Consider the following 24619-nt stretch of genomic DNA (forward strand, 5'->3'; position numbering starts at 1 on the left):
CCCTCCCTGAGGTTCTCCCGCTCCCCTCAGACGGGGCTCTGTGCCGTAGCCGGGGCTCTCTTTCTCCTCCCTGAGGTTCTCCCTCTCCGGGGTTTCGTGTCTCCCCTCAGCCGGGGCTCTCTTTCCCCTCACAAGGTTCCTCTCCCCTCCCGGGGTTTTCTGTCCCCCCTCAGCCGTTTCTCTCTCCCCGGGCCGCACGGGGGCGCTGCCGCCCTCACTGCCCCCTCCCCTCTGGCGCGTGCCCGCGAGCGCCACCCGCCGGGCTCCTGGCGCGCACGCGCGGCCCCGCCCCTTCCCCCCCCCCCCCCGTCCGCGGGCCGCTCTCGCGAGAGCGCCGTGATTTCTCTCCTACGTGCCGTGCCGTGCTGCTCATGGCGGCGCTGGAGCGGGGGCGCTGAGCTGTTGGGGTGAGTGCGGGCCGGGCGCCGCCGCCACCCCCGCCCGCCCCGGCGGGCTCCGGGCGCCGCGGGACCTGCGCCCGCGGATCTCCGCCCGTACCGGGGCAGCGCGTCCAGAGCCCCGCCGGGGTTGCGCGCGGGATGGGGGGGGGGGGGGTGGTGGTTGGGGGGTGCGGCCTACTAGGCCGGCGGTGCGGGGATGGAGCGGCGGCCGCGGGGCGCGGGGTGCGCGCTGCGCTCCGCGGGGCTCCGGGAGCGGCGGCGCCGAGGCCGCGCTGGGACCGGCCGTGCCGGGAGCCGCCGGGGCTCGCGGGCCGCGCCGGGAGGGGGCGGCGCCGCGGGGGCTCCGGGCCCCGGCGGGCGGCGGGGCCGTGCGGGCGGAGGGGCGGCGGCGGCTCCCGGCGTGCCGCGCGCGGCCCCGCCCGGCGCAGCGCGGCCGCGGCCCTTTGTGTGCGGGGAGCGGCCGCCATCGCCCCCCTTTGTGTGCGGGGCGAGCGCTCCCCCCGGCCCGGCCTGCCCGAACGGCCCTGGCGCTGTCACCGGCCGGAGCCGCCCGCCCCCGCGCACGGCGGCCCCGCTGGCGGCGGCCCCGGCGCCGCCCCTCGGCGCGGCCGCCCCTCGCTCCGCCGCCTCCATCTTGGTGCAGCGCAGCGAGCGCGGCCGCGGCGGGGACCGGGCCTGGGCGGCTCCGTCGGTCCGGGGCCGGTTCTCTGCTGTCCGCACCGATACCCAGCGCGGGGCTCGTGTCCGCACCGCAGAACCCTTAAAAAATCACGATATTTCTTTTAACGACTTTTTTGGGTTTTTTCTCCATACATTCTTCACAGATGTCCTTGGTAGTTTTTAATTCTTTTCCCCCCCATATATGTATTTTTTCATGACATAGAAAGGACTTCACTGCTGTGGTGGTGGCTCGTCTCAAAGCTGTCACGTACTGGGGTGCCCAGAGCTCAGTGCTGCTTTCCAACATCCATCTGAAAAGAGATGGAGGAGTCTGATCTCCACAGATCTGTGTACACACTGAGAAGATGAAGTGTTATCTTTATCACATTTTATCTCAGGCTGTTTCTGGAAGCACGTGCTCTGGTGCACAGAATGCATGTCCTTGCAGTTGCCTCTTTTTGTGAAGAAAATGGGAAGCAGAACAATGCTGTCATGGGGCAGGTTCCATGTGGGGCTCTCTAGGTGATTTCTGGCGTGTGACTCGCTGTCATTTAGCAGGATCTGCGCAGGAGAGGCCTCAGGAGCAGGGCCCAGCTCTTCCCTGTCTTTACATTAAATCTTTGAGCTGTAAATACACAAATGCAGAAGGCACTGAGACTTGGGGGCTGGGCAGCTGCTCAGGGTGTTTACCATTTGGAGGAGTATTTATAGTAGCTGAATTAAAAAGTAAGGAATTTGAGGCAGATGAGCACAGTGAGATTTCTTTTTGCTTGAGTTATGATTGCTTGATGAGCTTTTTTTTTGAAAGAACTTAAGCGTAGTAAACCCATCTTGTTATCAAATCAGATATGGGTTTTAATGCAAAGGCTTCTTCCTTTACTCCATGACTGATAAAATTAGCTTTAGTCTCATCAAATCACATGAGGTGTTTTGATTATTAAATGAAAAAGTGATATATTTTATGGCCAAAGAAAATGATAAATGCAATATGATAAGAGCTACATCTCTAGGAGAGCTCTAATAATATTGGTCTAATTAAGTGAGATAAAATAAAATATGTGAGAAGATTCCAAGTGCATCTGAGCAGTTCCTGGGATGCACAGTGCTCCTTTGAGAGCTGAAATGCTGCCTCAAAATAACATGTCCTGGAAGATTGTGGTAACAGTTGCCTCAGTGTAATGCTGAGGTGAGGGAAACGCAGTGATACTGTTATCTTAGCAATAGCTTTGTGTCCTCTAATTTATAATTTTTTATAATCTAATCTTTCAGTGCAAACCTTTCACACCAGAATTGAACAGCCCTCACCCAATTTATTTAATCTATTTTATGTGTGTGACAGGAAAACTCATTTCAGCTGGAAATTCTCAGTGAAGGAGGTGCTTCAGCTGGGGAAAATCACTGAAATACAAACTTCTGTAAAACTGGAGATGAGTTTGCACATTTGGGGTCCTTTCAATAGCTGCCTTCACTCAGCATTTTCACTGGGGTGAGGGTGAGACTTTGAAGTGTCTTTGCATTCAGGTTTCAGTCACTTAAAATGACTCTGGAATCACCAGAGGGAGTTCAAAGCTCAGTGTGAGTTGTGAAATTCACTTTCCTGCCACACTGGAGAAATGGGCTCTGTCCATATTTTTCTCTTTTGGTGTGGGACTTGTGGAATGATTTGGGGAAGAGTTGTGCTCTGGTTTTCATGGCTTTAGGTGACTGCAGGACTGCCAGTGTATCTCTGAGGTTGGAGCTATTTTGCTTCTCACTTGCTTTTGTCCACAAAAATATCCTCCCTTTTTTTCCCTTATCCACTGAGTAAACAACAAACTCCAAACTTGATTTCTTCTCAAGGAAGGTTTCTATTTTTGCAAAGTTACGTTTTGTGTAGTTTGGTGAAACTGCTTTTCTCATGCAAAGACAAAGTGGCACTGGAAAACTTTAGGATGGAATTAATTGCTGATTAGTAACTGGTGCAGAAAGGCTTCTCCTGGTGTTAGCTACACAAATATCATCACATGGAATCAACGTTTTACAAAAACTGTTTCAGAAGTCCAGAGAATGGCTCTGTGTTACTGTACATGCAGTGCCTGTACACATAATTGAGAAGTTTGTTAATTTTTATACAATTCTAAATGTGTTTCAGGTATCACTAGTCCTTAACTTTGGATCAAAATTAATCAGAAAATTTTAATTCCAATGTATATATGCATCCTATTGCTCCTCTGAGGATCTGTGTGAGCACTTATATAAATGATGCTATAATTTAACAAGCACTTTATATTAAAGTTATTGATAGGAGCACTAAGATTTGCTGATGGAGCAAATCCTAATGATCAAAATGAAGTTGACATTTAATGGTACACACTGGGACCTTCCCTGAGATGCCTAAGTGTGTTTGAAAAGTTCAAAGTGGGAAATGCCATCTCACTGGCTTGGAGTCAACCAATCTTTTGGAAAACAGAACAGGAAGTGAGAATGCCAAATATATCTGTAAAACAACTTTTATTAATATGGATTAAACCTCCTGTAGAGGAAATGTCCCTATTATTAAGACCTAGAACTGATGTGCAAAGGGATTTGGAAGTAGATGATCTTTAAGGTCCCAAACCAATCCATTCTGTGATTTGATGAGAATTTCCTTCACAGTCATACTCAGTGTGTGTGTCTTTCTCCTTTCTCCAGTATGAAGTGGAACAGAACAGAATTTACCACCTGAAACTGCTGCTTCAAGTTCAGATCAGGAAAAAGAATCTAAGTATACCACATTGTAACAACTCAAGACCAAAGAAGAGGCAACTTACACTGAAGAAGATACAAGGCTTGATCTGAAACAAGAAGTTTGTGCCTACTCAACAGCTTCAAAAGAGCACGTCCCGACGCTGCTATAGTAGTCTTTGTTTTCTCCAGTGCTGTAGTGAAACTGCCCAGGGCAGCAGCACTTGTATTCTCTAGAGCTTGATAGATCACCTTCTTTTGCTATCTTTTTCTTTCTCTTTTTGTCTCTCTTCCTTTTGTTCTGTTTTATAAAAGAATAGCAGTCTTCATCCTTAGAAACTTGTGCTGAAACAGAAGAATCGGCAAATACTACTGAAAGTGCAATATTTGAATATCACTGCGAGGTTGGTGCCCATGGTGGGGAAAGAGTTGTGTCTGTGGTTTTGAGCTTGGTTCTTACCAGTTTTTAACAGAAGGGGGTGGCATTGGTGAGGGTTTTTTTAATAGTTCTTGATAATAAATTAATTGAATAGTGAGGCCCTGGCACAGGGTGCCCAGAGCAGCTGTGGCTGCCCCATCCTGGGAAGTGCCCAAGGCCAGGCTGGACAGGGCTTTGGGTAGCCTGGAAGGGTGGAAGGTCCCTGCCCATGCCAGAGGGTGGAACAGGATGATATTTAAGGCCCCTTCCACCCAAACCATTCATTGGTTCCATGACTCTTTGCTGTTATGTTCATTTATTGTGGTGAATTCATAGTAGCTGCATGTAGTTCTATTTAACAGTACTTATAACCCTTGAGAGAAACTGGTGTTTCTCTCTTCTAGTAACAGTAGGCTTGTGGTTCCATCCCATTTCTCAAATAACGTCTCTGTAGTATCTTAATCTTACAGCACAGGTGTTTTTTTTCTTTCTCTAAGTATTTCTTTTGATGGGGTTAATAGTTCATATTCCTGTTATAAGATGTAGGAATTTGACAGTTATTTGGAAAAGCTGCTAATACTTCATAGTGTTTTTGTACAAGAAGTTTCAGTGCCACCTGAGGAATCTTTGTTTGAAGTGAAGTTGTCAGGCTTTAGAGGATTGAGGAGTTCTTTGTGCTGTGCTCCTTTAAACTCAGACAGTTCAAATGATGTCATGCAGGGGTAGCCTGAGCAGGAGGTGAAGCACTGTGGCTTTCTAACCCTAGCAGAGGCTATTCTGAGCTAAGTTTTAATCCAGATTTTTGCCATTTTCTCTCTCTGATGTAACTTCAGCTCATGTTTGAGGCAGGGTGTCTGCTTGCTGCTTCCCCTGTATCAGAGGTGAGGTGGCCATTTGGTGACTCACAGGAGCCTTTGGCTCATTCCAGCTTCCAGAATGGGTTAATGCTCTGGCCTGTAATTCTCCTGGCAGAAGGTATAATAACATATCATTTTCTCTTCTTCCAGCCACCCTACTTGCAGGACCAGTTTATTTTTGAAAAGAATTTCAAACTCTAGGGTAGCCTGAAACACTTGAGCTGTTTTGTTCCCACAAGGACATTTTCTGCTGTGGAGTGTCCTGGGGTTGCCTTCCTCAAAAGATGAGGATTATTATCATGGCATGATGCTGACAGGAACTAGTCAGTAAATCTTAACAGCTTTATCAAGTGTTTTTTGTTAAATACTCAGAGAAAATGTCCTTTAAACATAATCCAGTGCATAAAAAAGATATGATGCTGTGGCTTTTATCATTTGAGCAGCTTAGGCTGGACAGGAGGGGAGGGAAATCTTTGCTGAGGTAACAGTGACCCCAGAAAGGTGGAACCTCTGTCCTTGGAGGTCCCCAGGACTTAGCTGGACAAAGCCATGGCTGCCTTTGTTGGCAAGAGGCCTTTGAGGAGGGATGGGCTGGAGCTCTCTGTGTCTCTTAATTTTCTGATTCATTATTTTCTGGCATGGCACTATTTCATAACCTAAACATGTTCAGGGTATTGATTTATGCCACTTATTGCAGGTTGGACAGGTAAGAATAAGAGTTCAGCATTGATTGGAATGATGAGATTGTTACTGGTTTTTAAGGGAAAGAAAAGTGAGATGCAGAGCAAGGAAATAAGCAGTGTGTGTTACAGAAGTGATATCACAGCAGATTTAACATTTCAGTGAATTCTTAGAGAGCCTTGGGTGGTAACAGTGTGGTGTGGAAGTTCTGTGGGATGGGGACCATTACACACTGTCCTGGGATCCTTTTGCCCCCTCCGATCACTCCCCCACCTTCTCTTATTTGTGTTTTTCTTCATTTACATCTGCCCCATGTGGGTCTGAAGCAGAAGAGGGGAGAAGACCTCTTCCTCTTGGAGGTCAAAATACTGACAGTCTTTACTTTGTGTGCTTGTTTCCAGTTTATTTTTTTAATGTCAGTCTCCAAGCCCAAAGATTTCTGCCCAAGAACTTCAGAGCAGGTGTTTTTTGGTGCTCTTTAATCACCTTTAAACTGATTTCCAAACAGCAGAATAAGAATGCTGTGCCTTCTAATACATTGAATAACTCACTGGCTGTGTTAGAGTGAGAAACATGACCCTTTTACAAGTTGCTGAAGTGTCTTTTATCTCCACTAAACACATTGCTGAGTAATTTTTAAGCTCTCTGCTTGTTGCAGCAAGAAAGCAGAGAACTGATATGATCTCATTCTGTTTCCAAATTAAAACCTCTGGAAACTAACAAATAATCCTGTATATTTTAAGATGTTTGGAGGGAAGAGGGTTGCTTCAGTTGTCTGTTTTGAATTGCAGTGTTCAGTGAGGTACAATACATTTCATCTGATTTAATTGCTAGCCTGTAAGTCCAAGTGCTCTGCTTTAAAAAGGAGATTTGTACATCAAACCAATGAAATGGTACCTTTACCATTGGGAATGTTTCAAGGGTGAATCTGTGACTTGAAAAGAAAAAATGCCCCATAAAATAAAATGTTGTAATAGATGGCAGTTAATTTAGGAGTTACACCTTTAGTGCTATTTTCAAATTTTCTGTGTCTCTCTAGCACTTGAGCTTCTATGCCACAGGAATGTTAAATTCTGCTTATTAATTCCATAACTGCAAAACTGTTTAATTACTTAATAGCATTTTTTAGTATGAAAGGCTGAACACATGAACTAGGGAGAAACTATGCAGGGATTTGAACCTAATTGTGTTGATTCAGAACTGTTGCATTTTCCTAATCACCTGTTTAATTTGGAAGAGCAGATACTTCAGATGTTTTCAGGCTCTGGTGTGAAACAGTGAATGTGGGAGTACTTTGAAGTACAATACTTGAAAAATGCCACAAGTCTGTTTTGTTCTAAGCAAGCTTTGTTTTGGTGTTACAGTTCTGGCTTGCGTTATAAATGTGTTGCCTGTGTAGATTTTAAGGATTACTGTGTTAAAAAAGCTCAACTCTTTTGGTGGTTTTAAAACACATTTTGGGAACGTTCTTAAAACACGTTTTAGGAAGGTGTCAGTAACTACACAAGCTCTTACTGTGTTGTGGGGATGTTTTTGAAAGGCAGGTGTTTGCGAAGGAAGGCAGGAAAATGTAAAACTCCTCCTTCTGAATTGCTATAAATTTGAAATTAAGGGGCTCTCAGGCCAAAAATATGGGAGCAGGAAATAACAGTTCTTTAATAGGGAAGAAAATAAAAAGATAAAATAAACAATGCAGTACACTAAAACAACACTGCCAGAGTCAGAACCCAACCTGACAGCCTGTGGGTCAGGCTGTTGGCAGCAGTCCCATTGGAATTGTGGCTCAGCCCTCCTGCAGTGTCAGGGCTGGTTCTGCTGGAGCAGGGATCCTGGAGAAAGGTGCAGTCTCTGCCTCTGAAGATGCAGTGGAAGAAGAGGCAGCTGCTGTTCCTCTGGGCAATCCAGTGCAGAAGCTGTGCTGGTGTTCCAGAATCTCCAGATTCTATCTGGGTAGGAATGCTTGGCTCCTCCCTCTGGGCTCACATCTCCCAATGGGATGCTGCAGTTGTTAGCAGTCATACAGTGACATTCAATAGCCTATTATCAGCAGATAATAATATTAAAATAATAATTATCTGCTGATATTATAATAATAATTATCCCTCCTGGAGGGAGGAGTGGTTGTGTGAGAGATAAGGAAAACTGCCCAGTGAACAGAAGACAACTGCCATACAGATGGCAAATAAAATGGGACAGGATGGAAGGAGGGAATCTGATGCTCAGTATTGTTTGCTTTGTGTGGCCCAGATGAGCTTTGATCCAAACCTGCTCCACAACAATGGACACAACGGGTACCCCAATGGTACTTCGGCAGCGCTGCGCGAGACCGGGGTCATCGAGAAGCTGCTGACCTCGTACGGCTTCATCCAGTGCTCGGAGCGGCAGGCCCGGCTCTTCTTCCACTGCTCCCAGTACAACGGCAACCTGCAGGAGCTCAAAGTAGGAGGTACCTGAGCTTGGGCACAAAAAACCCCTCTGCTGCTTCTGGGCTCTCGTGGTTTTGGTTTAATTGCAGTTTTTGCTAATTTTGAGATTTCCTCGTTAATGCGCTGGTGAGTGTGGTGAATGTCAGTGTTCGTTAATTATTAAGGTATTTATTTCTTGCTGAGAGATAGGTAAAGTAGGTTTAAAAATTTAAAAGGGTATAAAGAAAATTGTATTAAAAGAAAAAAAGTAGTAAGAATCAAAACAAACTCTTCATAGCACTTCTCCCCCCACAATCTTTTCTTTTTCTCTGATAAAGTAAAGAAACCACCTGTGAGTAATTCACTGCTCCTAGTGGGAGCCCTGTGCCGCTTGTGGAGAAGGAAAGGTGCAGTGTTAGGTCAAACTGGTCCAGCTGAGATGGAGGCAAGTACTCAGACTGTGGCAGAATTCACCTCTTGTGCTCCCTGTTTCTTTGGTTAGAGTTAGTTTGAGGATGGCCAGGTGGTTTTTGGTTTGTTAATTTCAGTTTTGGCTAATTTTGAGATTTCCTCATTAATGTGCTGGTGAATGTGGTGAGCTTGTGTTGGTTAATTAGTAAGGTATTTATTTCTTGCTGTTAGATAAGATTAGGAGAAAGGTAAAGTAGATTTTAAATTTTAAAAGGGTATAAAGAAAATATAATTAAAAGAAAAAAAGTAGTAAGATTTGAAACAAAATCTTCAGAGCACTTCTCCCCCCAGACAACCTTTCTTTTTCACTGATAATGTGAAGAAACCACCTGTGAATAATTCACTGCTCCTAGTGGGAGTCTTTTCCAGCACTGTGTGCAGCTTTGTGGTACAAACTTGTGGAGAAGGAAAAGATACAGTGTTAGGTCAAACTGGTCCAGCTGAGATGGAGGCAAGTACTCAGACTGTGGCAGAATTCACCTCTTGTGCTCCCTGTTTCTTTGGTTAGAGTTAGTTTGAGGATAGCCAGGTGGTTTTTGGTTTGTTAATTTCAGTTTTGCTAATTTTGAGATTTCCTCATTAATGCGCTGGTGAATGTGGTGAGCTTGTGTTGGTTAATTAGTAAGTTATTTATTTCTTGTTGTTAGATAAGATTAGGAGAAAGGTAAAGTAGATTTAAAATTTTAAAAGAATATAAAGATTTTACTAAAAGTAACTAAAAGAAAAAAAAAGTCATAAGAATCAAATTCTTCAGAGCAGTTTTCCTCCCCCACAACCTGTTCTTTTTCACTGATAATGTAAAGAAAGCACCTGTGAATAATTTGTGCTCCTAGTGGGAGCCCTTTCCAGCATTTTGTGCAGCTTTTTGGTACAAACGTGTGCAGGGTTAGGTCAAACTTGTCTAGCTGAGATGGAGGCAGGCACTCAGACTGTGGGAGAATTTACCTCTTGTGCGCCCTATTTGTTTGGTTAGTTTGAGGATGGTGTTTTTCAGCATGAGCAGGCTGCAACTTCTTGCTGATAATCACCATGAGAGTGAAGTTTCTAAGCTGTTTTGTGGCCTTTGTTATGTTGTCTGAACTTCAGTGTGTAGTCTGCTGTACAGGGAGCAAGGCAGGGGGAGGGAATTGCTGTGGAATTACACTGGAATTCTTCATTGGCAACAGGAGATAATAAGCAGAATAACCAGAAAATTTTTTGCAAATCATATGTAGCAAAAGGACCTGAGTTCTACTTGATTGTGTTTGGCTACAGCAGTGAATTAAACTCAGCCATTTAGTGATTTTTGTAAAAACCCCAATCCCAGCCAGAACTCTCAGCATTGCCATGTTTGCTTGTGTTGCAGACGATGTTGAGTTTGAAGTGTCTTCTGACCGCCGAACTGGAAAACCCATTGCTATTAAATTGGTGAAGATAAAGCCAGAAATATTACCTGAAGAACGAATAAATGGACAAGTTAGTGCCTGTTTTCTATACCTACATCATTTCCATTCTTTTCTCCAGTACAGAAAACTGGGTTAATTGAGACTGGGTATTAACTACTATAATTACACTGAAATATATTTCAGTGTGCTCTGTTAAAAATTCAGAGGTTCAGTTGAGCTCTTACTTGGCTCCAAACATTCTTAGAGCCAAGAGGGGTTCTGTGAGATTTAAAAGTTGCAATGTGGCATTCCCTGCTGAGTGTGTAGTAGAAATTCATTTTATGTACAACAATGCCACTCCTGAAATGACTAGCAATGGATTTTTTTTTTTTTTTTTTTTTTTGACTGGTAGGTTGTGTGTGCTGTTCCTCACAATTTAGAGAGTAAATCTCCAGCTGCCCCGGGTCAAAGTCCAACAGGGAGTGTTTGCTACGAACGTAATGGGGTAAAGCTTGCGTGTTTTACTTGAACTCTTCACTGGTCCATCACTGTGGTCTATGACAAAAAAAAAAAAAAAGCCAAAAAAAAAGCAATTTAATGTAGATAATTGACACTGCACTGAACTGTGCAGTTTTTGGCCAAAAAAAGAGCATGCTTTGGTAATTACTACAAAAAATAATGTTTTTTAGACAGTTTGCCTGCTTGTATCTGTGGAGAACTTCCTAGAGCCAAATAATTGTTCTCTTTTAAACTTGGTGAAGTTCATGTATCCTTGTCGTGAACTTCTAACCTGTAGAAATTGGCCTTTAAAATGGTCATGTACAAAACCTTTCAACTTAAGCTGCTTGTTACATACTCACCAAAACAGCACGACAGAAAAAGAATGTTTTGCATGCCATGTTTATTATTGTTGATTTTCTCACTAAATTAAGCAGATATTGTTATTACAGTTGTGTTCATCTTTCTTTGAAACAACTATCCTGCAAATAGAGTAACTTTAGTTAATGTTAATTTACAGGAAGTATTTTACCTGACTTACACCCCAGAGGATGTTGAAGGAAATGTACAGCTGGAAACAGGAGATAAAATAAACTTTATAATTGATACAAATAAACAGTAAGTTGGTATTGCTTTTCTGGCTTCATATTTTGTTTTAATAGTCAGACATAATTTATACCTATTCCAAGAACTATGATATGAAATACAATCTTAGTTATTGTTTCAGTTTTGAGTTTACAGATTATTCTTTTTTTATTTTTCTCTAGTACTGGTGCTGTAAGTGCTCGTAACATTATGCTATTAAAAAAGAAACAAGCCCGCTGTCAAGGAGTAGTCTGTGCCATGAAAGTAAGTGATTTTAAGTTTCATTTGACAATTAAATGCTATTTTGAAGAGTGCTGTTCAAAGTAATATTTAAGTTGTTTAGAGCTGTTAACAGCTTGGGCTGCAGGTGTAAATAGTGTGAAACGGTTTAAAAAGCTCATCTTTGATACTGATACTCCTCTTAACAAAGCAAGTTCCATTTATTTCTGTTTATATATTTCATGTGGCAGTCAGCTGTGTACACCTGGAAGTGCTGTGCTGGGATTCAGAGATTGTTTTGTGTTTACCAGAACCTGTCAAATGATTTATAGGTATGTTCAATAATGGAGAATTAAACACTTTTTTTTTTTTTTTTTCTGTTGACAGGAAGCCTTTGGATTTATTGAGAGAGGTGATGTCGTGAAGGAGATATTCTTTCATTATAGTGAATTTAAAGGTGACCTAGAAACCTTACAGCCTGGTGATGATGTGGAGTTTACAATCAAAGACAGAAATGTAAGACGAAATCCAGTAAAACGGAAGCAAAGGTCCTGGGGGATAACTGCACAGCTCTCTGCTTTCCCAGCTCTAAAAAAGGGGGGAGGAGGTTCTTTGGGAAATGTCTGTTGTTTTCTCTCTTTTCTTTGGGTGTTTGACTGATTTTGTGCTCTTAGGGTAAAGAAGTTGCAACAGATGTTAGACTGCTGCCTCAAGGAACTGTCATTTTTGAAGATATCAGCATTGAACATTTTGAAGGAACTGTAACCAAAGTAATTCCAAAAGTACCCAGCAAAAACCAGGTGAATTTCAACACTTAAATAAAGCTGTGTAATGCTGGTTTGATTGTATTGAATTCCAGTCAATAACTGGAAACATTTGTTCCCATTTCCCAGTACCTCTTTGCTGCATCATGTCAGAATTAAGATTTACTCTTTTTCTTAATTCCAAATTCAAAGAGGAAGAGTTAGGGTAGTAGTACATGATGGAGTATGTGTTTAATGTTTCAAATTTATTGTTCCAAATACTTGCTATAATTTTTTGTGGAGTTAGACATATCCTTAAAGCAAGACTAGGGAAAAGGGGAAAAATATTTGCTGGGATAAGCCAGATCTATGGATTCTTGTGAGCATTAACAGTTAATGAGGCTTTTGGGCTGTAATGTTTGACTTGGAGGAGTGTTCATGAGCACTAAAACTGAGGTTTTAGGTGAGTCTCTGGTAGTATTGGAAGCTTTGGGGTGTTTTGAAGACTTAATAAGAAAGTGCCTGCATTTTAGAAGTGTTATGGTTCTAAACTTCATCCTTGAAATAGAAAAAATTCCTTCAGCAGGACATGGCTGGGGATTAAAAAATTTCCAGCCAACCAAGAGCTCCAAAAGCCACCTTGCATTGGACAAGTTCCAGATGAGGAGTGGTGGAGATGGAGCAGAGCTGAGTCCAGCAGGTCAACTCAGGTTTCTGTTGGGTTTTCTGTCTCCAGAGCAAATAGAGAAATAGAGAAAATTCCTTCAAGTAGGACATGGCTGGGGCTTAAAAAATCTTTAATCCAACCTTCAGCTCCAAAAGCCACTTTGCACTGGGCAAGTTCCAGATGAGGAGTGGTGGAGATGGAGCAGAGCTGAGTCCAGCAGGTGAACTCAGGTTTCCGTTGGGTTTTCTGTCCCCAGAGCAAGTAGAGAAACAGAGAAAATTCCTTCAGCAGGACATGGCTGGGGCTTGAAAAACCTTCAGCTCCAAAAGCCACTTGGAATTGGGCAAGTTCCAGATGAGAAGTGGTGGAAATGGAGCAGAGCTGAGTCCAGCAGGACTTGGCAGGACCGTCTGTGCTGAGCCCTGCAGGTGAACTCAGCTTTCCCTTGGGTTTCCTGTCCCCAGAGCAAACAGAGAAAATTCCTTCAGCAGGACGTGGTGGGGGCTTAAAAAACTTTCAAGCCAACCAACAGCTCCAAAAGCCACCTTGCATTGGGCAAGTTCCAGAAGAGGAGTGGTGGAGGTGGAGCAGGACTTGGCAGGACCCCTGTGCTGAGCCCTGCAGGTGAACTCAGCTTTCCCTTGGCTTTCTGTCCCCAGAGTGATCCATTACCTGGCCGCATCAAAGTGGACTTTGTGATTCCTAAGGAGCTTCCCTTTGGGGACAAGGACACAAAATCCAAGGTGACCTTGCTGGAGAGTGACCACGTGCGGTTCAACATTTCCACGGACAGGCGCGACAAACTGGAGCGAGCCACCAACATTGAGGTTCTCCCCAACACTTTCCAGTTTACTAATGAAACCAGAGAAATGGCAAGTATCTAAATATTTCTAATTCTTGAAGGGAAGTGAAAGTAAAATGAGTTTGGAGCTGTCTTCTACCATAAATATAAAAGTCACTTGTGTCTTCCATTGCCTGCTCTGAAATCCAGGTCTGCGACCTGCAGTACAAGCAAAGCAGAAAATTCAGAATGAATGCTCTGCATCTTTGCCTTAAAAGAATAAAGTCTTAACTACTTTTTAACATTTAAATGAAATTATATTAGGAAATTAGAGCTTAGCTGGCCCTCTTGGATAGGATAGCTGGCTGGTTGTAGCAGACAGAAGTGATGTAGTCTTGAACTGACAGTTTAAAATTCACATACCTGAGTCTAAAGAGGGAAATAGTCATCTTCCTTTGGAAAACTGGAGACCCTGGGATTACCCTGGTTCAGATGGGGGAAAGTGTAAAGAATTGGAGGAGGGCCTCTGAGCTTTTGTTTTCAAGTTTTTTGGCCAATCTCTGTCTGAGGGTCAAGCAGAAGGATGGTAAAGAGCAGAATTCTCTCAGTACAAGAAACTCTTTCTGGATTACAGGGTCTAAGATGGATGTGCTAATGAGCATTACAGAATATCTTTCATTCCTGTAACTTGGAATGTTGGTTCTGTTCCAGCTAGACTGTAACTTTGCTTCCCTTTGCAATTTGGAGTTCGGTTAGTGTTGTCACATCAGTGTGTTGTGAATTATTGTCCCTTGACTTTAAAAAAACCCTGAGTTTTGACTTCATTCTTCGAGATTTTGGGTTTTTATCCTACAGACTTCTTGTATTTCTGCTCTGGCTACATACACTTGCCTGCCTGAGCTGAGCTGTCATGGGGGTCATAGTGTTGGCAGCTTCTAGGAAGGTTGGGTGGTTTGCTGGAGTTTGTGAAAGCTGCTTAAGAGAAGAATTTTCCTAAAGGTGAAAGGTACACTGTGATTCAGATCCTCTGAGTTTGTCCTAAGCCTTGCTAAACTCTGTATTAACTGGGTTTTAGGCAATGTGTTAATGAATTCTGCTTTCATTCTGGCAGTATCTGGAATTCAAACCCAGACTAGGGTTTGGGTTTTTGTCAGTATATTCTGTTTATCACTCAGCATTCCATTCCTAGTGGTTATCAGGAAGGTCACTAAACTCCTGTGTCACATGGGAGTGTGTTCCCAAAACACACCCACGGGAATGGGAGTCTTGTTTAACAGCTTCTTTATCATTCCTTCATTTGTGACTGGAAATCTGATGGTTTTTCTCTTAAACTTTCTTCTGAACACTGATTTTCTCTCCTGTTTTTATAGATGGTTGTACTTTTAGTGTGTGTTTGTGTGTTTAATATTCTCCTAGAGAATATTAAATGTTACAGTGTTTGCAGAGCTGCCCCATTGTGTGCCCTGGTACTGGCAGGTTCTTAAACCTCAGTCCTTGAGTTAATATTCTCCACCTCACTCTTTATCTGGAGTTGACTTCAGGAATGAGGTGGGAAGAACTTCCAGCTTGACTAGGGCTGTGAGCAGCAGGGTTTGCAAGGAAGGACATGGCTTAAACCAGGTGTTTTTCTAGGATTCAGGCCTTTCTGCCCACTCCTGACCCATGGAGCAGCTGGACAGGTGTCACATAGCAAGGATTAAACTGTAATTGTTGGTTTGGCTGTTGCAGGGTGTGATTGCAGCAATGAGGGATGGCTTTGGCTTCATTAAATGTGTGGACAGGGATGCTCGGATGTTCTTCCACTTCAGTGAGATCATGGATGGAAATCAGCTCCATATTTCTGATGAAGTAGAGTTCACCGTCGTTCCTGTAAGTGGGATTTCAACTCCTATAAAATCTCAACATTTAAGGAAATTCTGCACAGTGTGTCTGTAATCTGATGGATTTCTTTTCCAGGATATGCTATCTGCCCAAAGGAACCATGCCATAAGGATCAAAAAGCTCCCCAAGGGCACGGTTTCCTTCCACACCCAGTCAGAGCATCGCTTTGTGGGCACTATAGACAAAGAAGCCACTCCAGCCAAAGCCACTAGCCCAAATAAAGGCAAAGAGAAGGTAATGCTGCTCTTCTGCTTTCCTGCCATTGCAGACTGAGGCTGCTTCCTTAAAATCTCTAGTTCAGCTGGGTTTGGAGCACTGTTCATTCTGTATAGAGTGAACTACAGCTGATGAGAGCAGTCAGTGAAAACTAACTGCTCTGAACAAGATAATAAAAATATTGTTAATAATCATTAATGATCATATTGTTGTTGAGGATCATTTCCAGGAAATTGATGGGGAGTTTCTTTCTACCTCTCAGTACACAAGATTCTAGATAGAATTATTTAAGTTTCATGGGAAGCGTCCCTTACTGTTTTGTTCTGCTTTTTTAAACAATGCCAGAATACTTAAAAGTGCCAACAAATGCTTGCTGGAACTGGTGGCAATACTTCATTGCCTTTTAAAATACTGTCTGCCATCATTAAAATCTTCTTACCCAGAGTTTGGTTGTGGTTTTGAGCAGTTATTGTAAAACCACTGAAACTCCAGTGAGCAGTGTTTGAATTGTGTTTAGGAAACTGAATTGATTGCTGAATTCTGACCTCTTGTTTTCAGGAAGCTGAAGATGGAATAATTGTGTATGATGACTGTGGAGTAAAACTGACCATTCCTTACCAGGCCAAGGATGTGGAAGGATCTACTAATCCCCAGATAGGAGATAAGGTAAGAGAATTAAGTGTACTATTGGGAAATGCTCTTCTGGGTATTGTGGAGTGTGAGCTTCTCTTTGCCTTTACTTGGAACAAATGGAGGATAAGACATCTGTGTGGTATCACCTGGAATGTTGTGTTTAAATGAGTAAAAAATACCCTCCAACCTAGTGATACACAGGTGGAAATAGTGTCTTACTGTGTAAATGATGCTTTTTAAACAAAGATTTTTTATCACTAAGTGGACACTGCTTATCAAGAGGAAATTAATTAGCATAGAGACTAAGATGGATATTGAAGAGGGAGAATATTCCCTCATGAGCATATTAGCCTGAGGGACAATGGAAAGGGAAAAAGGTTGGAGATTAAGAAGAGCAACAAAACCCTCAGGAGCCATTCTAGTTACTGGTTATTGTCTGTAAAAACTGAAACAAGGAGTGAAGTGAGGCACATCCCACTGTGGGCCACTGGTGAGCAGTGTAGGGAGAGGAGCTGATCCCTGTGGACAGAAAACTTCTCATGGTTAAGGGGTGAAAGCTGACTAAATAAATAACTTTCCTGCAGAGACCAGGTGCTGCTGTAGAGCTGCACAGCTTCAAAATTAATTTGGGGTTTTTTTTGGTGGTCATGATTTTCTTTGCATTTTTCTGCCTGGTATTGAATGTGTTTGGTTTTCATTGCATTTTTCTGCCTGGTATTGAATGTGTTTGGTTTTCATTGCATTTTTCTGCCTGGTATTGAATGTGTTTGATTTTCTTTGCCTCTTTCTGTGTGGTATTGATGGCCCTGTCCCCCCCAGGTTGAGTTCTGTGTGTGTGAGGTGAAGAGGACCGGGCTGCAGACGGCTGTTTCTGTCAGGATGCTGGGACGCAACTACAGCTCCAAGAGGCTCCTGGGCTATGTGGCAGCCCTGAAAGATAACTTTGGGTTTATTGAAACAGCCAATCATGATAAGGAGATCTTCTTCCACTACAGGTGAATGACAGTTTTATTATTTGGTTATGTGTCTGTTTGGGGGAAGTGGGATGGTGTGGAATTTTGAACCCATTTGCACTTTACACACACATAATATATTTATATATGCTTAAATATCTACAGTTTTATTTATCATCTCTGCTGGACTGGTTCAAGCTTTCCTGTTAGTCAGCAGTCCTGGTGTTCTGTGCCTCTAATTCCCAGCCAAGAAATCCAGTTGTGTTATGTATTTAAGTGCTTCAAATTCCTGAATGGAGGTTCTTTGTGAACTAATGAGGGATTTAAATAATTTCTGATAACTGATGTGGATGTTGGGTGAGCATCACTATTGTCATGTAAATAAAGGAAAACTGTTTCTCATTCTGTTCCTGTAGTGAATATTGTGGTGATATCGATAGCCTGGAACTTGGAGACACTGTGGAATACAGCTTGTCAAAAGGCAAAGGAAACAAAGTTAGTGCAGAGAAAGTAAACAAAACACATGCAGGTAAGGCTGTACCTGGAGTTTTCTATCTGCAGGGCTCTTGGCACATGCAGGGGGGTTAAAATTTTTTAATGATCCATTTACACTTGGAGCTGAGAGCAAGAAGATGCTCAGTGTGGGGTGGTCTTTGGTTCCCTGAAAGCTGCTGCCTGTGTTTGCAGAGAACACACAAGCACAGACCAACAGTTCTGTGCACTGTAGCAATTCTGTGGACCTTTAGTGTCCTCAGTCACCCTCACTTGTGGGTTATAAGGGGAGGCTGAATGGCAGAACAGGCCAGATCAGTACCTGTGCTCATCGTGCTGTTCCTCACAGGGGAAAAGATTGCAGGAGCAGGGCAAATGGGAGAGGGTATTGAGGACTTGGGAGTGGGGGGAAATTCAGTCTTGAAGATTATTGGATGACTAAAGTGAGTAGGGAATGTGGAAGAGAAAGGAAGGAAGTACTTTGATTTTACTTTTCAAGCTTCCTGATCTTAAGTTTCTTGAGAAAAATTTTTCTACTTCCATGTATGGTATATCATTGTGATTTTGATTCATTATCATGTAGTGCAAAGTGTTGACTCCTGGTCAATCTGAATCACTTATTTAAATCAGTTTTAAAATAAACTATGATTAAAACATCCCATTCCTCTATTCTCTGTCTTTTTTCAGTGAATGGTATCACTGAAGAAGCTGATCCAACTGTTTACTCTGGTAAAGTAATTCGTCCCTTGAGGAGTGTAGATCCCACACAGACAGAGTACCAGGGCATGATTGAAGTCATGGAGGATGGTAAGATTGGTTCCTTTTAATTAAGGGTTCTTTCCACAAGTGCAAGGTCTTTTTACAGTGCATTCACAAGTTGAATGCACTGTAAAAAGAGCTGTTGAGGATTTTATTCACACTACAAACTCTCTCCACACAGCTGAGCTGATTTGTAGTATTTGAAATCTGACATCAGTGGCAAAGGCCTCTCAATTCTGTCTCATACTTTTCCCCCCCAGGTGAAATGAAAGGAGAGGTCTATCCCTTTGGAATTGTTGGCATGGCAAACAAAGGTGACTGTCTGCAGAAGGGGGAGACAGTAAAGTTCCAGCTGTGTGTGCTGGGTCAGAACGCGCAGACCATGGCTGTGAACATCACCCCCTTCCGCAGGGCCACCGTGGAGTGCGTCAAGGACCAGGTGAGTGACCTTGGCACCAGGGCCTGGGCATGGAAATCACTGCTCCAGCTGGCACAGAGCAACTCAGAACCACTTCAGTGCTGGAACTGAGGCAGCTGTGCCCAAACATTGCTCAGGACTCCAGGGAACTGGTGGTGTAACCCACCCTGGTGTGACTTGAGTAAAGGTGGGCTCAGAGCCTGGTTGGGTGCTGAAACATCAGAACTGCTGGGCAGCAGATAATTCTGAAGATTTGGCTTTGAGATGTCTTAGAAATTGCTCTAACTAGTTTCTGCTGCACAGAGTGTGTGAAAAGTGTTCAGAAAAACAAACAAAAGATGCACGTACTTTGCTTCTGGAAGAAGCTTCTTCACAGCACTGAGCAGTCAGTGATTAGAGCACATCTGAAATGCAAAGGCTGATCTTTGCCCTCGTTGCATCTTGGAATGATTAAAAAGTTAAATGCTGCAAATGCTGTCTGTTTTTACAGATACCATGCAGCACTAATCTCCAGTCATTTATGGAGAGGCTGGATGAGTATTCCTGGCTTGTACATGAGTAGAATGGAAAACAGAAGTAAATGGCTTCTTATCCCAGTGACAGGCCTAAAACTGAGTGTTTGCTGCTGTGTAACTTCAGGGTGGAGTCTCAGAGCTTGGGGCACTGCTCCTCTCTGTTTAATACAGAGGACTGCCAGGTTAAATACTGCCAGCCCTTGGGGGCAGTTTTCAGAACTTGTTCTATAGACTTAATTAATAGGATTTAAATGTGGCTTTACAGTGCCAGGAAGGATTTCCAGAAGTGTTGTTTCTAGACAGAATATTCTTATCACTGCAGAAATTGCATTTCCAGTTCTAGTAGGCACCACAGTTTTGAAGTTTTATTTAGAAGTAGTTAAACTACAGTGATGAGTAAGTTACTGCCTTTGTCTGGAGCAGAGCAAATTAGTAATGTTGTGATGTGTTGCTTTTCAGTTTGGTTTCATTAACTATGAAGTTGGTGACAGCAAAAAGCTCTTCTTCCATGTCAAAGAAGTCCAGGATGGTGTGGAGCTCCAGGCTGGGGATGAAGTGGAGTTCTCCGTAATCCTGAACCAGCGCACAGGAAAATGCAGTGCCTGTAACGTGTGGCGTGTCTGGTGAGGCTCTGGGATGGAAGGGAGTGACCCTGGACAGTGTCTGCATCCCAGCAGGGCCCTGCAGCCTGGGTCTGCCTGAGGGAGTGACCCTGGACAGTGTCTGCATCCCAGCAGAGCCCTCTGCAGCCTGGCTCTGCCTGAGCTGGATGTTCCTGCAGCAGGAGCTCTGGGTTCCAGCTGCCTCCAGGACACCTGAGAGCTCCCAGCTCTTCCAGTGCTGGCAGCAGCAGCACTCCCAGCTCTTCCTAATTACAGATGGCTTGTTCCCTTTTTAACCTATTCTTAAACTCCCCCTGTAGCAGGAATTTGGATACAGGCTTGCAAGTGGAAGTTAATGATAAGGAAAGTGATGGCTCTCCTGTGTGGATGCTGGCCACTGGCCAGCACACTCCACAGTGCTGCCATCTCTTTCTTGAAGGGCAGCTTTAATTTTTAAATAGAAAATTCATGTTTTAGAGACTCTTCTTTTTGGCATGGCATTTTTTACAAGTGATGGGGTTTTTTTATATATACACTTGAAGAAGACTGCATAATTTGTATTTTGTTTAACCTTGAGATAGCAGTTCAGTAATAACAGAAAGCTAATGCTTTTGTCTCAAAATTCTGTGTTCCCATTATCTTCAGAGATGTTAATGCTCTGCCATGATATGCTGGCAACTTGCAAGCTTTTATTATTGCAGTTGAATCACAGAATGGGTTGAGTTGGAAGGGAACCTAAAAAACAATCTCAATTCCACCCCTGCTGTGGATGCCTACCACTATCCCAGGTTGCTCTTAAGGCACATCCAGCCTGGCCTTGGAGATTTCCTGGGATGGGGCAGCCACAGCTTCTCTGGGCAATGGAAACTTAGGAAACATTGGTTAGATGTGCACGAGAATAAATACAAGACCTGTGCTCCCTAAAGAACACCCTCTGGAGATCACTGAGCTCCTCTAGTGCAGAGTGCAGTGTGGACTGCAGGGTTTGGGGCACGACCAGCCCATCAGCCAGGTCTGCTGTCACACAGCATCAATCCTGCACAATAAATAACTGTGCCCAAGCCTGGGGTGCCCTGGCCAGCCCGGGGTGACCTGCCCTGTGTGTGCTCTCTTGCAGCGAAGGCGCCAAGGCCGTGGCTGCTCCGCGTCCCGATAGACTCGTGAACCGCCTAAAGAGCATCAACCTGGACGATGCCAACGCCCCGCGGCTCACGGTGCTGCGCCAGCCCCGGGGCCCCGACAACTCAAAGGTACCCACACAGCCAGGGCAGAGGCTGCAGGGCCTGCCTGCCCAGGGAAACACACAGTGCTGCCCCTGTCAGGGGTCTGAGCTGTGGCTGCTGCTGTTCTGTAGAGAGCGGTGCTGTGTGAGGGTGGATTGTGTCTGTGCTGAGTGCTGTGCCCTGTATCAGTGCTGTGAGCCATGTCCTGTGTCACTGCTGTGTGCTGTGTGTGCTCTGTGTCTGTCACAGACACATTTTATGGAAAATCCTTTTCTTAGGATCTTTTTCTCCTGAGAAGCTGAGAGGCCTCAGGAGCAAAATGTAAACAATGGTTATCTGCTGCTGTGGAATGCAACAGGTGCATCTGGGATTGGTCTCATGTGGTTGTTTCTGATTAATGGCCAATCACAGTCAGCTGGCTTGGACTCTGAGACACAAGCTTTTGTTATTCCTTCTTTCTTTTTCTAGTCTTAGGATTTCATCAGAAGGCTAGCTTTCTTCTATTCTTTTAGTATAGTTTTAATATAATATATATAATAAAATAATAAATCAAGCTTTCTGAAACATGGAGTCAGATCCTCGTCTCTTCCCTCATCCTAAGACCCTGCGAACACCATCACACTGTGCCCTTTGTCAGTGCTGTGCTCTGTGCTTTAGAGGAGTACACAGGAGAGAGGCAACCCACTGCTGCCTGTTTTGGAACCTTTTTGTCATGGTTTGTCTTGGCTCTTGTAGTTTGTTCTTTGTTTATAAACCTCAGAGTAGCAACTGAAGTCTATTTACCTATGAAGCCCATTTACCTAGACGTGGCTTTCACAACGTACTGGCGCTTCTTGATAAGCAGGAGAGAAGTGTTTGGAATCTCTGTTGTGTTTGGACTACAAAGAACACCCCAGAGAACCTGTTTTGCTGCTGTCTCTGTTTCTGAAGACAAACATGACTAATTAGAAGGGAGCTGCTTGGGTGGAACAGACCAGGCTCTGCCTCAAAGCCCAGTGGCAGTGCCAGGTTCACAGTTGGAGTTGATGATTTTTAAAGCCCTTTTCCTATAGGAATGTGTTTCCTGTTGATGGAGTGACATAACTATCCTTTGTCTTCTTAAAAAGGAAAAAAGCCCAGAAGTTTCTTTCTTGAATTAGCAAAAAAGACACCTCATAGGACCTGGGGGACTTCACCTCAAACTTAAGGATAGCCAATTGGATAGAAACCAAAAAGTCTTTCCTAAGCAATTTGCTAGAAAAAGAGGAGAACAAAGAAACTTTTCGCTTTTGTGACGTGTTTTACCAGGAGCAAGAACTTCTTGCACCTGGCTCGGTTTTTCTTGGTAAAGAGTTTTGTTATTTTGCCTTTTATTAAAACTTTTTTGTTTCCAGCACTACCACAGAAGCCATCCTGCTGATTTTATGCCTTCTAAGGTAGCTGAGTTATCTTGGGTGTGATACAGATCTCCAAGAGCTTATCAGACCTGGCATGAGGAGACCTTTTATCATTTTCTGTGGTGGTGTTCGCAGGGGTCCCAGGATGAAGGAAAAGATGAGAATCTTGACTCCATGTTTCAGAAGGCTGATTCATTATTTTATTATATAATATTAGAAGAAAATTATGTACTAAAACTATACTAAAAGAATAGAAGAAAGGATTTCATTAGGAGGCTTGAAAGGAATGATAATAAAATCTTGTGACTGCTCATAGCCTGTCATTGGTGGCTCATAGCTTATAGGTGGCTGTCATTGGTCATCAAGTAAAACCAATTTCACCTACTGGGTAAACAATTCTCCAAATCACATTCCAAAGCAGCAAAACCTGGAGAAGCTGAATCTCCTCAGGAGAAAAGATCCTAATGAAAGGATTTTTTTATAAAATATATCTGTGACAATTTTCCAGCCTAAATGACTTCATGATTGTGTGATGCTAAAAGTGTGTTTTGTTTTGCTTGCAGGGATTTGGTGCAGAGAGAAAGATCCGCCAGGCTGGTGTTATAGACTGATCCCAAGCCCACGGCGGCGTTGGGCCGTGCGGTGGGGCTGCTGAAGGGTACTGAATATCTCCCTGTTCACCCCTTCCTCCAAATTCTCAGAAGCTATTCCACCAGTTTTAACACCTTCTCATGTTATGTTTAAAATTAAATTTACGAAACCATTTTAAATTTCTGCACAGTTGCATTCTGGAGAACTTTAAGGTGGCGCCTTATAGTATCACATTTTAGAAGCTTGTTTTGAATGGTGCATTTAACGCAACTGGTAACTGCAATCTCCATTGCCTCTGTGAGTAAACATAGACAGCTCTGCTCGGGCAGACCTTGTGGAATTCTGCACTACAGTTATTATGCTTTATCCTTGTTTTTGGCCAAGGTTTATTATGCCTTAGTGCTCAGTTGCATTATCTTCCTTCCCAAGTGGAAGGGAAGACTCACTTCAGCTCACTCTGCTCAAATTTTGAGGAACGTGTGAGGGTGGAATAAGTTCTGTTTCTATCAGATCTCCACAAACATTCAGATACCTTGAGTTGATGGCCAAATGTTACAGTGTTTTCCTAGTTCATTTAACTTGACTCCTTTAGCCAGTCCTTAGAGCTCAGTGCAAGTCTCTCCCAGGGTCGGTGGATTTTGTAGTGTTCTGGAACAGACAGTGCAGAATTTCATAAGGCTGAGGTGTGCCATCAGTGTGGTAATTTAAATATATTTAAAACAATGCACAAATCTGCTGCTGCTTAGAACACTGCAGCTTCTAAACCCAGTTTCTTTTACTGATTTAAATTTAAAAAGAAAGAAGTTGTGCCTGAAGTGGATACATTTTTTTTGTTCTTTTTGCAGCCGGCACCCAGTGTACTGTAAGAGAATAAATACTTAGGCTTTCCATAGCTGTATTGAGACTTTCATCAAGGTGACTAGTTGATGTCTGTGTGCTTTTTTTTTTTTGTTTTGTTTTTTTTTTGTTTTGTTTTGTTTTGTTTTTTTGTTTTGGCTTATTTTGGTTTTGTTTTGGTTTTTTTTTTTTCCTTCCCTGCCCCCCTCCCTCCATTTCCCCAGTCACACTTTATCAAGCAAGAAAACTGAATGATTGGTCTAAGTATTACTTTAACCAAAAAGATCAGGAGTTACTTTTTGGAATAGAGGGCAGTACTGTGGTTTGGGTTTGTTTTGGTTTTTTTGGTTTTGTTTTTTTTTTTTTTTTTTTTTGGTTAATTTTTTTGTTTGGTTTTTTTTTTTCTTCTTTTTTTTTCATGTTACCTCTATTCTCAATTTAGGGTTTTCTTCTCTGGGAGATGCATTATCTTTGTAAAACAAAACATTGCTTTCTCCAATTTTTTTTCTGTTAATGGCAAAGAATGGAAATAGAATAAAGTTTTACTGATTTTGAAAAAAGCCTTGTTGTGCTCAGCCTCTTCTTTCCTCAGCGGGGGCTGTGTTAGACCTGTGTTGTCCCCATCACAGGCTCCATCCTGGTGCCTCCAATTCTCACACCACCCTGATGG

General features: G+C 43.3%; 1 protein-coding gene across 2 annotated transcripts; it reads left to right on the forward strand.

The window, feature by feature from the left end:
- The first annotated feature begins 319 nt into the window (after nucleotides 1-319).
- Nucleotides 320-24483, forward strand: CSDE1 (cold shock domain containing E1). Of its 2 annotated transcripts, XR_009275651.1 has the most exons (22): nucleotides 320-407; nucleotides 3732-4168; nucleotides 7968-8166; nucleotides 9942-10051; nucleotides 10373-10465; nucleotides 10979-11076; nucleotides 11226-11307; nucleotides 11650-11778; nucleotides 11937-12062; nucleotides 13332-13544; nucleotides 15182-15322; nucleotides 15410-15568; nucleotides 16109-16216; nucleotides 17003-17178; nucleotides 17553-17665; nucleotides 18316-18435; nucleotides 18648-18826; nucleotides 19780-19943; nucleotides 21040-21172; nucleotides 23085-23179; nucleotides 23958-24027; nucleotides 24392-24483. XR_009275651.1 is itself a non-coding variant. In XM_058819335.1 (20 exons), the coding sequence occupies exons 3-20, from the start codon at nucleotides 7968-7970 to the stop codon at nucleotides 23130-23132; spliced, it is 2391 nt and encodes a 796-aa protein (XP_058675318.1). In that variant the 5' UTR covers nucleotides 320-407; nucleotides 3732-4168; the 3' UTR covers nucleotides 23133-24062. The 2 variants fall into 2 exon arrangements, 1 of the variants encoding a protein (XP_058675318.1); XM_058819335.1 differs by lacking the exon at nucleotides 24392-24483 and having other exon boundaries at nucleotides 23085-24062.
- The last annotated feature ends 136 nt before the right edge of the window (nucleotides 24484-24619 follow it).

The sequence above is a fragment of the Ammospiza caudacuta genome, chromosome 24 (genome assembly GCF_027887145.1).
Source record: "Ammospiza caudacuta isolate bAmmCau1 chromosome 24, bAmmCau1.pri, whole genome shotgun sequence".
NCBI lineage: Eukaryota > Metazoa > Chordata > Aves > Passeriformes > Passerellidae > Ammospiza > Ammospiza caudacuta.

Coding starts and splice junctions, on each gene's coding strand:
- CSDE1 (XM_058819335.1), top strand. CDS start 7,968: ATGAGCTTTGATCCAAACCTGCTCCACAACAATGGACACAACGGGTAC. Junction 11,779..11,936: donor TTACAATCAAAGACAGAAAT/GTAAGACGAAAT, acceptor TTGTGCTCTTAG/GGTAAAGAAGTTGCAACAGA. Junction 17,666..18,315: donor AGTAAACAAAACACATGCAG/GTAAGGCTGTAC, acceptor GTCTTTTTTCAG/TGAATGGTATCACTGAAGAA.